At 53.1% G+C, this 11,947-nt stretch overlaps 4 protein-coding genes across 4 annotated transcripts; 3 read left to right on the top strand and 1 right to left on the bottom strand.

Annotated features, from left to right (window-relative positions):
- Positions 1–331: 331 nt before the first annotated feature.
- Positions 332–1,479, top strand: GLRG_05634 (uncharacterized protein; the record flags this gene model as incomplete). The annotated part of the gene is made up of 6 exons (XM_008096319.1): positions 332–363; positions 454–622; positions 734–850; positions 918–1,035; positions 1,110–1,181; positions 1,247–1,479. The coding sequence occupies 6 exons, from the start codon at positions 332–334 to the stop codon at positions 1,477–1,479; spliced, it is 741 nt and encodes a 246-aa protein (XP_008094510.1).
- Positions 1,480–1,954: 475 nt separating this feature from the next.
- On the bottom strand, positions 1,955–3,839 carry GLRG_05633 (ubiquitin carboxyl-terminal hydrolase; the record flags this gene model as incomplete). The annotated part of the gene is made up of 6 exons (XM_008096318.1): positions 1,955–2,091; positions 2,140–2,338; positions 2,395–3,182; positions 3,288–3,398; positions 3,450–3,686; positions 3,755–3,839. 6 exons carry the CDS (start codon positions 3,837–3,839, stop codon positions 1,955–1,957), a joined length of 1,557 nt encoding a protein of 518 aa, XP_008094509.1.
- A 1,343-nt stretch (positions 3,840–5,182) lies between these two features.
- Positions 5,183–6,040, top strand: GLRG_05632 (metallo-beta-lactamase superfamily protein; the record flags this gene model as incomplete). Its single annotated transcript, XM_008096317.1, has 1 exon — positions 5,183–6,040. The coding sequence occupies one exon, from the start codon at positions 5,183–5,185 to the stop codon at positions 6,038–6,040; it is 858 nt and encodes a 285-aa protein (XP_008094508.1).
- Positions 6,041–9,477: 3,437 nt separating this feature from the next.
- On the top strand, positions 9,478–11,563 carry GLRG_05631 (uncharacterized protein; the record flags this gene model as incomplete). Its single annotated transcript, XM_008096316.1, has 6 exons — positions 9,478–9,724; positions 9,779–10,455; positions 10,515–10,628; positions 10,691–10,882; positions 10,941–11,333; positions 11,393–11,563. The coding sequence occupies 6 exons, from the start codon at positions 9,478–9,480 to the stop codon at positions 11,561–11,563; spliced, it is 1,794 nt and encodes a 597-aa protein (XP_008094507.1).
- Positions 11,564–11,947: the final 384 nt, after the last annotated feature.

The raw sequence follows: 11,947 nt of genomic DNA, 5'->3' as shown, positions 1-11,947 counted from the left end.
TATAAGTAGTGACTAGACAATGCTGCAAAAGTCGAGCAATTCATGTACAGTTTTGAATACAACCTTGGCGAGCGATGTGTTATCCTATGACTGATGAACTATGTTGTGTTCTTGTTAGTCAAAGCTTTTGCTGTGCTGTACCTGATTCGTTGGTGGCACTTTGGTCATTGACGCCGACTCAAACTGGGTCCTTGACCGGATTAATTAATGCTTCCTCTCATCTCACCTCTTGCCAACTCGACTCACCCAGACCCGCCATTCTGTCAACACGGTAAGTTAGATCCAAGTCTTTTGAATACTAGTAAAGTCCAGTGCTGACCAATTTACCAAGATGTCGAACTCAGACAGCGACGACGAGCCTATGTATGTTCTGTCAATGCTACAAAAAAAAAATCACATCTCCACCAGGTGGTGCACCACGAGTCACACAAAGAACTGACACCTCTCGCACAGCACGCTATCTTCTCATGCCCTCGCGGCGCTGGCCGATTTCAACGCTGAGAGGGACGAGCGCCAGGCAAAGTTTGAGAAGCTCAAGGCACAATGCGAGGCCAACGCCGCCGGGGGGTTGCCGCTGTCCATGGAGGCATTCACAGAAGACTGGAACGCGTCGCAGTTTTGGGTACGACCTTAAATGAAACCCCACCTTGCAGCATCACAAACCCCTCGGACAACTGGAGTATGTTGATCGTCGAGAAGGTACTGATTAGTGTCCGGGTATTTTCCTGTTTAGTATAACGATGAGACTGCAAGGCTGTTGGCTGGGCACCTCCTCGAGGGCGCCGATGAAGATACAACTATTGGCATCGTGTCCACGCCTAGCGTCTTTATCGCTCTGCGAAACCTTATGGTGAGAAATTTGTTTCCCCTGGCTTTTTCTTGGTTCGCGGATGCGGGGACGCTGACCCGATGGGTAGAATGAACGAGACCCAAGCCTGGGGCGGCCTAAGGTCGTCCTGCTGGAGTACGACACGCGCTTCAATGTCTTCCCCGAATTCGTCTTTTACAACTTCCAGAGTCCATTCAAGCTCCCAGGTATGACATCGCGACATTGACGCAGATGGACTCCTTCGGACATGAAAGAGGTCGCTAACTTGTATCCAATCCAGCCGAACTCAAGGGCAACGTCGACCGTGTCATCTGCGACCCGCCATTCCTCAGCGACGACTGCCAGACCAAATGTAAGCAAACATCAAATTATACCAATAAAGAAGTCCCATTATTTCTGACTCAAAGCGACACGCAGCCGCCATGACGGTTCGGTGGTTGATGAAGCCCGACGCCATCAACTCCAAGAGCCGCGTCATCGTCTCTACCGGCGAAAGGACGGCAACCATTGTGAACAAGGTATACAAGGCCCTCGGTGTCCGCACCGTCACCTACGAGCCGACACATGCGCACGGCCTGAGCAATGAGTTTTGCTGCTACGCCAACTTTGAGTGCAAAGACTGGACCTGGCGGGAAGGGACGGCGAGTTGACCAAAGCAAAGTTTCCCGATGGCTACGCATAGCATAAGAAGAATCATGTTCTCACTCGATAGATTAGACAGACAATCGGAGGCTTTTTGGCTTATATCAGTAGAAATATCTTAACATAAAAACGTACATACGCTGTTTCCTCGCTGTTCTATACAATGATGGCTTTCGTTGGTTTCACCAGTGATGATGACGATGGTGCACTGCGTGGGTGCATGTCTGCCTGCCTGCCCGCCTACCATCCAATGCGGCGTTCTTGTTCTTTTACTTGCCAAAAAGGCCTCCCTAAAGTAGGTGCAAGCCCAACGTTTCTTTCCAACGCCAAGACGATGCTATTCCTGGCACTCCTCTATACCCTTTCTGCCCCCTTCAAATATTTCCGGCGGTTGGTTACTGACGCTCTTCACGAGTAATATTAACTGATATAGCTTGACGTGAGATATTTGCCCCCCGGTCTTCCCTTTTTTGCGGTGCTACTCTACGAAAGGGAGCGGATGATGTAGAAGAGTAGGTATGGCTGGGCGCTCAGCACCTCCGACTTGGACGCCATCTCGACCTTATGGTCGTTGAACTTGAACCACTGGTCACCAACTCGGCAGTATGAGACATAGTGACCTAGTAGCACAGTTAGTCTTGTCTTCTTCATAGAACCGCCTCACTTACCTGTGTCGATTTCGCCGACGTGGACCACTACACTAAGAAGGTCGTACGTGCAAGATCGTCCCAGCTCGAACGCGTCCTTGGAGTCCGCGCCTCTGCCTCTCGTTGTATATGGAAGCATGTTGAGCTGTAAGGGAAAATTGACAATCGTGTCGATCTTCGAGGGCGCACGATCATGGCGGCCCTGCTTGTACTCGAAACGCTGGTTTTCTATGTCAGCGAAACTGCAGCATGCGTTTGGGTTTGGATGAAGCTTGCCTTCAGTTGAATAGCAAGCACATTGGGCAGCCTCTTAATGCTGGTGGCTCGTTTCGCCTGCTGCATCGAGCTGCAGTTGTGGCATCGATACTCGCACTTGTCTGATTTGACATACTCCTCGTCCAGGCACTCCTGAAGGGTCAAGCTGGGCACCTTGGGCCCTCCCTTCTTCCTCTTGTGAGACAAATTCTCCAGTCCAAGGCTAAGGTCTAAAAACGACTGCACCGCATTGGTGACGCCTCCACAATTCTGGCAGGTCGTAGAGCTCTGCAGCTTGCCGTAGAACGTCTGGTGAATGATGCAATTGCACGTATGCTCGCTACCAGTTTCTGGTCTCTTGCCGTCCCCGTTGCGTTCGTGGAGTTCCTCTGCGAGAAACTGGAAGAACTCATGAGCATCCTGCTCCTTGGTAGTGACGAGGTTCTCAAATGCCTTCTTCTCCGATATCCAGAACCCGGAGAGAATACTCGCAGCCGTGAATCCGTTAGTATTCTCAACGGCGTAAAAGTCCTGGAACATGTCATCCATGGCGCAGCTCAGACAATTGGTCAGCGAACAGTCGGTGCTCTGGTGGCCATCGCTGAGGTAGAAGTTGCGTAGCAAGGGGTTGTGGAGAAAGCTCTGCAAAACCACGTTCTGGTAGCAAGTTGCTCCAGCATTGTAGATTCCACGCAGACCGTTTGCTTTGCAAGAGGCGGTGGTGGTGTTGTTTGAGATGAAGCCCGGGTTGTTCGCAGCGCTGTCCTTGACGCCATCAGAGAACATCTCGTCATGTTTTCTCTTGCGACCTGTAAGAGGTATAAGTATGTGCCAGGGTAGAAGGAGCACTCGGTGCATGATACATGAAAGGATTCGGGAGCTGGGCCGACGCTTCCTGGCCACTGGTGACTTACTTGAGAATGTTCCGGTTCCCATCTTGCGCACTCGAAGCTCTTCCAGTGTGGGGTCCCAGACCAGATCGTCACAGATCTGGCAGTAGAGGGCGCCGCTTCGCGAATCAACGTCTGATGATGTTAATGGGTGCATTCTGTATTTAGTTAAGGGTGGTAACATACAGAAGCGGTGCTGCTTCTTTGTGCCATGCTTTAGGCGGTCCTCGTCGTTGACGATGGTCGAGCACTGCAGACAGAGGTAGTTGGACGTGAGAGAGGTCATGACCTGACCATCCGAGTTCTTGGACGTCTGTGGCACAATAGGAGTATGTTCAAAGATGTTTTTCAGGATCATCTTGTAGTGGTGAACAGACTGGGTAATGCCCTCTTGGGACTGTGTGAAGAGTCGCTGGATGTGCTCTTGTATCTTATCAGCCCCGAACCTAGTATCGCTCGTCAAAAGCTGATTTGCGTTGAATCTTACTGACCGCATCCGAAAACGGGTGTTCCAGGGACCGGCGACTTGACCTTGGCGGTCTTGGGGGACATTGGTGTTGTCGGTCGAGCAGCCATCTCGAACTGGTTCCGGTGGCGGTATTCAAATGGGTGTGAAGCTGCCCTTTATTCCCCCTGCCTTCCTTCTGCCTCGGAATCCTCGAACCAGCGAATTGACTTCTTATATGCCGGTCGTTTGAAGAATGGGCGAACGGGAATCGGAAATTGAAATCGGTACTTTTGCGATGTTCGATGATAGATAAAAGGGAAGGATCGATGATGGTCGGCAACGGCTGCAGTTGAGACAGCACAGTAGGCAACTACCATTCCAACGTCCAATTGTCAGCCGCTCAATCCCAGAAGGTTTTCGGCATTTCAGAAAAGAAACGCACGAATCGGAACAGGAGAAACACTGAGTTCAATCGCAGTACCTAGACCGAGGTCGGTAGGTAATCCTGTGTCCTATGGAAAGACGAGCGATTTCGCGTTGGTAGTGTTGAAGCTCCTCCAAGCGGGCTTCAGATGGCGCAAACTGGGGATCGACAAGATGTCGTCGTTTCGTACGCACAAAGCCAGAGAAGCCAAAGCCGAGAGGATCGGAGCAAGGTAAGGCAAGAGAAAGAGGGAGACGTCTTGCTCTGTTGCAGTTCGCAAATCAACTTGCACTTCGTGATCGGTGGGAAGTTAGGCACAGTCCACGAAACTCCAAGCACCTACGGTCGATCCCTGGAGGATGCAAATGTTGGAGCTGGCGCCGCGTGCACAGACGAGTTTGGTTGTACCTACGGCCAACATGCAATAATTCCAGGCTTATCGTACCTGATCGGGGTCCGACGTTTATCGATAACAAAGGGGGGGTTGCTGGGTTGCTTAATCCAACTGCTGAGACCCCCCCCCCTTCAGCCCCCCTACGCCCCTGAAATATACGGATACAAGTAACGTGGCTCAGTGGCCCAATGTCATTTTTAGTGGGGTTGAGGATCACCCACCCCAGAGGGTGAGGTCACTGTCACTGCGACTGAGCCCGCTGGCCCTTCCTCACCTTCGATTCATTCACCGAACGTCTTCCAGTCACCTCTAATTACCTCAGTTGCGGGATCTAACGTCGAGTTGCTGAGGTAAGCCGTCTCAAGAGCTGGCTCGTGGGTGTGCAGCTCGCTCGTCCTTAAACCTCGGCGTCTTGATTGCATCCTATCGATTGCGTCTTCATCTAATCCCCATCTGCTCAACCCATTGCTCTGGAACCCGCCCGCAGATTACAGCTGTTCCACGGTCACACAAGGATGATGCGAGGTGCTTTTCAAGGTCCTCTTCCCAAAGACTTTTCTTCTCACATTGGTTTGTGACTAAGAAAACTTCATTGCTCAGCCACCCGTGAAACCAGACTCGTCACCAATTCAACTTGCGCCAAAAACGGCAAAATGGCCTCTCAACTAGTATCACTACCCGAAGTTGAGCGCCTCAGCCCAGTCTGCATTCGGGTTCTGGCAGGCAACCCAGGAAAGTTCACACTACAGGGCACCAACACGTACTTGCTCGGAAGAGGCAGCCGCCGCATCCTGATTGACACCGGCGAGGGCGTACCGTCGTGGATCAAGGCCATCAAATCCGTCCTAGAGCAGGAGCAGGCGAGAGTCGAGACGGTTCTAATCACCCACTGGCACAGAGACCACCAGGGCGGCATCCAGCAGCTACTGGAGCTGTCACCAAATTCCAAGGTCTTCAAGAACAAACCCGAGGAGGGCCAGTCAGACATCTCAGACGGCCAAAAGTTTACCGTCGACGGAGCCAGCCTTACGGCTGTATTCACCCCAGGCCACACCGTAGACCACATGGCCTTCATCCTGGAAGAGGAGGACGCCATGTTCACGGCGGACAACGTCTTAGGCCAGGGGACGGCCGTGTTTGAGGACCTGGCCACCTACCTCGACAGCCTTGAGAAGATGCGGCACCTGTTCAGGGGCAGGGCTTATCCAGGCCACGGACCGGCGATTGACGACGGCCCGTCCAAGATCCTCGAGTACATCAACCATCGGAAAGCGCGCGAAGAGCAGGTCATACGCACGCTAGGGATGAAGAGACAGGGCGAAGACATCGAAGGACCTGCCAATGCGTGGACGCCCATGGAACTTGTCAAGGTCATATACCATGACGTCCCAGAGGAGCTCCATGTTCCGGCCTGCGGCGGAGTCGTTCAGATTCTGGCCAAACTCAAGAAGGAGGACAGAGTAGTCGAGAGCAACGGCAGATGGTCTCTGAAAGATCGACCGGCGTTGTAGCGTGTATGGCCGATGGGTTTGAGCAGCCACGGCGGTGTTTGGCCGGGCTCGGGTCCGGGGATGAGTAATATGGGCTGATGTATGGCCAGCGATGGGCCGACCGTACACAACTGCAAGGAGGGTCAGGAGGGATAGGTCGCATCCCAGAACCCGGGCGCGCCCGCGCGTCCAGGAGCGTGTAGTCGCGACGCACAAGTTAGTTTTAGTAAGCCACCAAGCGGGATCGTGCGTAAATGGACTGACTATTGCCTGGTAAGGTCCGGGCTGACAAAGGCTGGGTGGGGGCGGCGGCATAGGACTACCAGACATCCGGAAGGTTCGGATGAGTATCTTGTGACAAGGCAAGCGAAGTACGGGATGACGTTCAATAAACGATGTGATGCTCCACATGCTTTGGTTCAACATCGTACCACAGAGGATAACAGTGGGGCGTCTATCTTAAGGTTATTGAACTGGGGGTTGACTCTGTATTTATGTCCGACATGATGGAAAGGCGCGCAACTGTACCACCCGAGCTTGGTAGCGGTGGTACGAACACCTGGAACATCCACCACCAATGTAGATTCTAAAGGATTATGGGCGGCGGGCTCTGCAGCCAAGGGCGGTAACGTCAGGCTCCCAAATGAAAGATGAAAAGAGCGGTCGGGACCAAACAGGCACTGCTTTACTCAGGCACCAACGCAGGGTTTCTACACTAGGAACGTCCGAGACGCCGTTATGTCCGGGAATCCCGTCGAGGCTTGCAGACCGGAGATGGAAGATGATGGACCAGTCACAAGCAGGTCCACCCACCGAAGCTAACTTGGTAGTCTCAAGAACTCTAGCAGCAATATATTGGGAATGCGTCTGGATTCTACGGAGTATACACGCACACAACGTGTAGTGTAGGAAGAGCACATCGAGGGGCTTGGCTAGTTGTATCTTTTCTGGGTAGGTAGTGAAGCCCTGTTTTGTAATGTATCCCCCATCTTCTGTGCGAAACCTGGGCATCTCTCGTTTCCAACGTGCCGCCTGGCTGAACGGCATCACCCTCGCTTCAACGGTGGGTCTGACTCCGATATGACTCCGGGGGCCGCCGACAGCAGGCCGCGGGAAAGGATGGCTTGCTAACACAGCGAGGCTTTTGACTGTAGGTACAGATACATAATATAGAGAGATACTTTGAGGTACTTGTCACGAAGCGGGTCAAGGAAGAGGATGGCGGGATCGTGATCTTGATGGGCGGATCGGAGGCAAGGGTGTTGCCTCCCCATTTGAAGGTGTGGGTTCTATCGACACCCATGTAGTTTAAGCGTTTGGAAACCATGAGGCTCCAACCAGTTTTTAGTTTTTAGTTTGTTCTTATTCTTTCTTTTCGTTCCTTTCTGGGGGGTTTATTTTAGAAGAAAAAAAAAGTTCCTTTCTTTCTCCATGGTTTGCGGTGACTGTAAGGACAGGGCGTCACCAATGATCAAATTCGGCCTACTGATCCCATGTATTATTAATTCAATTCCACTCGTCGATTGGTGGTGTTGGTTAGGTGCGAATGGTTGCCAGGGCCCTCACCGGCTTACATATGACTAGGTGCAGGGTAGCTTCGCTGCTCGGTATTCTCTTGGCCCTTTCTTGGGAGAGGCTTAGGCCACTTCTCCCAAAGCCATCTGACCTGCTTGCATCGAATGGAGGGGGCGAAGCTGGCGATACTGCAGCTATCATCGCCGGTTCATGATGTGTCGGAATCAGCGAGGTGTACAGACCCGTTACGAAAGGAGGTTCTAAAGTTGCGAGAATCCCTCACCTGGTGAGAGAGACCTCTCCAACCGCCGCGACATGTCTCTTATTTTCTTTTTTATTTTCTTTTATTTTCTACTTTTTTGAAGTACGAGGCACGTCAAAAAAGCCCGCGGGCGGAGCCTCGGAACAGCGGCTCACGGCACTTCCTAGCGCCCTCCTGCCTCGGTACTTTGCGCTTCCCGGCGGCACTGAGCTTTCATTTCCATTACTAACGACCTCTGCCCTACCAAACTAGGCAGTGTGGGTGTGGAGGATGCACACCACATATCGTTGGGCTCCTCAAGCCCCGGCAGTCAAGGGATGACACCATGGCCAATCCCTAGCTTGCGCATCTCCGTGTGACTCAAAAATGCACGAGCCATATGCAAGCACGAGAAACAACACATGTAGGGTCGGTATGAGGGATCCACGTAGACTAGGTAGGAACTGCGTGCGGTAGGCATGTTTGACGGAGAGCACCTCCGCCCACGTTGGCTTAGAAATCCATTGAAACATGCATCCGGCAGTTGTCCACGTTCCCATGGTGAACGGACCTCGAAGGGAGGCTGACGTGAAGGGTCATGGCGTGCTGCTCACCAAAAATCTTGTCGCGATACCCATCGGCGTAAATGGAGCAAGTCCCGTTCGTCCCGAGAGAAGCAAGCAGGTGCGGGCGAGTAGCTAGGTACTAGGTGCTCTGTACAGTGCCAACTCTGTTTGCGCCGCACCAGCACCGCGAATGCCCTCTCTTCTTGCAATTTTTTTTCTTTGCCGTCGCAGTAGACTTATACCTCTTGAGACAAGGTAGGTACCTATCTGGGTATGGTCAAGTAGGCTGGTATACAAGTATCCTCCGAGTATCTCGCCCTCGCCGTCGTCCAATGGCCGCCACGTTTTTTTGACTGCCTTCCTGGACGGCTTCTCTTTAAAATTTCACCGGTGGATGCTCCCGGAAGCCTCGGAGTCTCTTCCTTCCACTAACACGCAACCCAACGTACCTAGTGTACCTACCTACCCACCACCAGCCCAGAGCCTTTCTCGCCTGGCCGCTCTCGCCTTGCCCTTCATCACGGCAACTCTGTCCTCGCGACCTTGCCTTGCGAGCAGTGACATGCTGTTTTTTTCTTCCAGAAATCTACCTCGAGGTACACGCCATGGGTCACCCCTCAAGTCTAGGTAGCTGACTTGCTGCTTGACATCCTCTCGCTGCCCCAGAGGGCCGGCCATTTCGCGTCTCATCTACCCACCGACCTTTACCCTCCCCCCCCCCCCCACGAGACGCCATCCTTGACGTACCCTCTCGCTGTCGCTTTGTACATCGTACCTCACCAAGAGTCTTGTCGCAAATACTTCTCTCGGCTTCGGTTTCGCTCGTCGACGGGACCAGCCCAGCTTGGAGTCTTTTCTCTGCCGACTCTCCCCTTCCCGGTGGCCATATGTAACCCGTCCTCGCCCAACCCAGAATGAAATGTAGCTACCCTCCTGCTTCTCTTCCTGCACATAACTATAATAGAATATCTTCCCTACCGCCTCCTCGATCTCAACACCCACCTGGCTTTTAGGCAAGCTCGAGATCCTCATCCAGGTCTCGTCGAACTCGGCGTTACCCTTTTTGTTGGTTTGTTGAATAGCGACGTTGTGGTCTGGTATTTCTCTACCAGCTTTTGGTCGAGAACCGGCCCTCGATGAACTCAATAAGCAAACAGCTTACTGCCGCCTGGGTCCTGGGCCTTGTGCCACTGGTTCTTGCCCACGACGCTCACCAAGACGACGTCGCGGGAAGGAACATGGACATGTCCCACGCCACCAATGAACCCAAGCCTGATCCCAATAGCTATCCGCCCACATATTTTGGGCTCGCAGATCATGCGGGCATAATGTACGCGCACATTGGCGCCATGGTGTTCGCCTGGGTCCTTGTGCTGCCAGTTGGTAAGTCTGCCAAGATGCCCGCATTACTGCGCTGGCTTACACGCGACTCGGCAGCTGTCATGCTCTCAATTGCACGTTCGAGGTATACACTTGCGCTCCAGTTCATATTCCTCGCCGTGAATGCGCTTGGCGTGCTCCTGGGAACAATCTACAACACTAATACTCCTGATCTCTACCCCAATAACGCGCACCACAAGTTAGGCTGGCTTGTGACCTTTGTTGTGTCGGCGCAGGTCCTGGTCGGCCTCCTGGGAAGAGTTGCCAGCGCATTGAGCAGGGAGGAGCGCCAGACGTCCGACGAGGACGACTATCAGTACTTCATCCCCGTATCTACCACCGCCATGGCCGAACATCACCGCGTCAATAGCCCTCGGTTCGCCAGCGAGTGCCGCCTCTCTAACGACAGTGGCCAGGGTACTGAGCCTTGTACCGAATCGCTCCGGAGCCATTCCCGTTCCTCGTCTTCCAGCCAAATGTCCCCGCGTATTTCGGATGATCACCAAAAAGAGTACGTCGAGGATGATGATGATCACGAAGACAGTCTTTCCATGCTCTCGCCGAGAAGCAATAACGAGAAGAAGGTGAACTCGGTCCTTGCCAAGATCGCGGGCAAGGTTTCGTCGCGTGTATGGAGAGGTATGATGTTTGTCTACAGCTTTGTCGATAGGATCATTCTGCCCCTGGGGTCCGTCCTTCTGTGCCTCGGCATTGTGACGTACGGGCGTTTTTTCGTAAGCGACAAACCACCCCATGATTCCGTTGTTGAAGCCTAAGGGCTAACCTGGCACAGGAGGGCAACGGCATCTTTAGCGGCCTGGCGCATTGGATCAAGGGCGGCATCTTCTTCTGGCTTGGCTTGTTGACTCTCGGCCGATGGACAGGTAGTTTCGGCGAAGTAGGATGGGTAAGTCGTTGTTTCTTTGCCGACCGTGCTCGGACCAGGTTTGCTGACTGTTGCTCCGGCAGGCGTGGAATGTTCGGCCGAAGCGCGCCGACGGCAAATGGCGACCCTCGGCTGAGTTTGTCGAGAGTGCCCTCATCTTCGTCTACGGCTCGACCAACATCTTTCTGGAGCACCTCGGGAACTGGGGGGGAGAATATAGCGCGCAGGACCTGGAGCACATCTCTATCACTGTGCTGTTCATTGGCGGTGGATTGGTACGTTTTTGTTCGTGGTGGTGCTGCACATCAAGGGGCGGACTAACAAGAAGACCAGGTCGGTATGCTCATTGAGTCGAGCCGCATCCGAGATTTCCTCAACACAACCGTCATCAACGCCGCTGCGATCACACCCGAGCGAACCTACGACGAGGAAGAACGAGAGACGCTCCAGCCGCCAAAGCAGTACGAGTTCTCCATCAACCCCATCCCGGCGCTAGTTATCCTTCTCTTGGGAATTATGATGAGCTCGCATACGCAGCATTCGATGGTTTCGAGCATGGTCCACAAGCAATGGGGCAACCTCTTGACGGGTGCTTCCTTCTCGCGCGGCTTGACCTATGTCATCATGTACCTGAAGCCTCCCCAGTCGGTGCTGCCCTCCCGACCCCCCACTGAGCTCCTCGCTGCTTTCGGGCTAATATCCGGAGGCATCATCTTCATGGCCAGTGTGAGTGGTATTCCGATGAAATCCTGGGCTCTGTTCGAACAGGACTAACGTTTGTAAAGGCCAGCGACACCATTGAGGGCATGGAGCACTACAACCTGGATGCCATGTTCATGTACACGGTGACCATGGGTCTCGTGGGACTTTTGATGGCTTGGGAGATCATCGTCCTGGCCATCAAGGGCTGGGCGGTGCGCAAAGAGACTGGACGGTTGTCGTACCCGCGTGTCTGAACAAGAACGCTGGAGAGATGCCCGAATTAGTAGGCACCACGGGCAATGGTAATATGATGTGATGTGCGTATGTTTGTTTGTACGGAAAGGCATGGCAACGGCGCAGTCATGGAAGCTTGGGGAGCGGGCGCATTTACCAGCGCATATCAAGGACGCTGTTTACATTACCTACCCTTAGAGATACCCTCATGACACTGTCAAGCGACCGATACAAGGTTGTTTTAATGAAATTGGATCACCCTTAATGCCCGACTTGACGAAATTGAGCGTAAAGTTGCAAGATTTGGCGCGGAGTCTTGTACCAACGAATGTGCATTTTGACGATGTTGTTTCTATTCCATCAATACCTGTTTACTGCCCCGGCAAATCCACCGGTAGTTTCCC

The sequence above is a fragment of the Colletotrichum graminicola genome, assembly GCF_000149035.1.
Source record: "Colletotrichum graminicola M1.001 genomic scaffold supercont1.19, whole genome shotgun sequence".
NCBI classification, from domain to species: Eukaryota; Fungi; Ascomycota; class Sordariomycetes; order Glomerellales; family Glomerellaceae; genus Colletotrichum; species Colletotrichum graminicola.
This window is presented reverse-complemented; position numbering and strand designations above follow the sequence as displayed.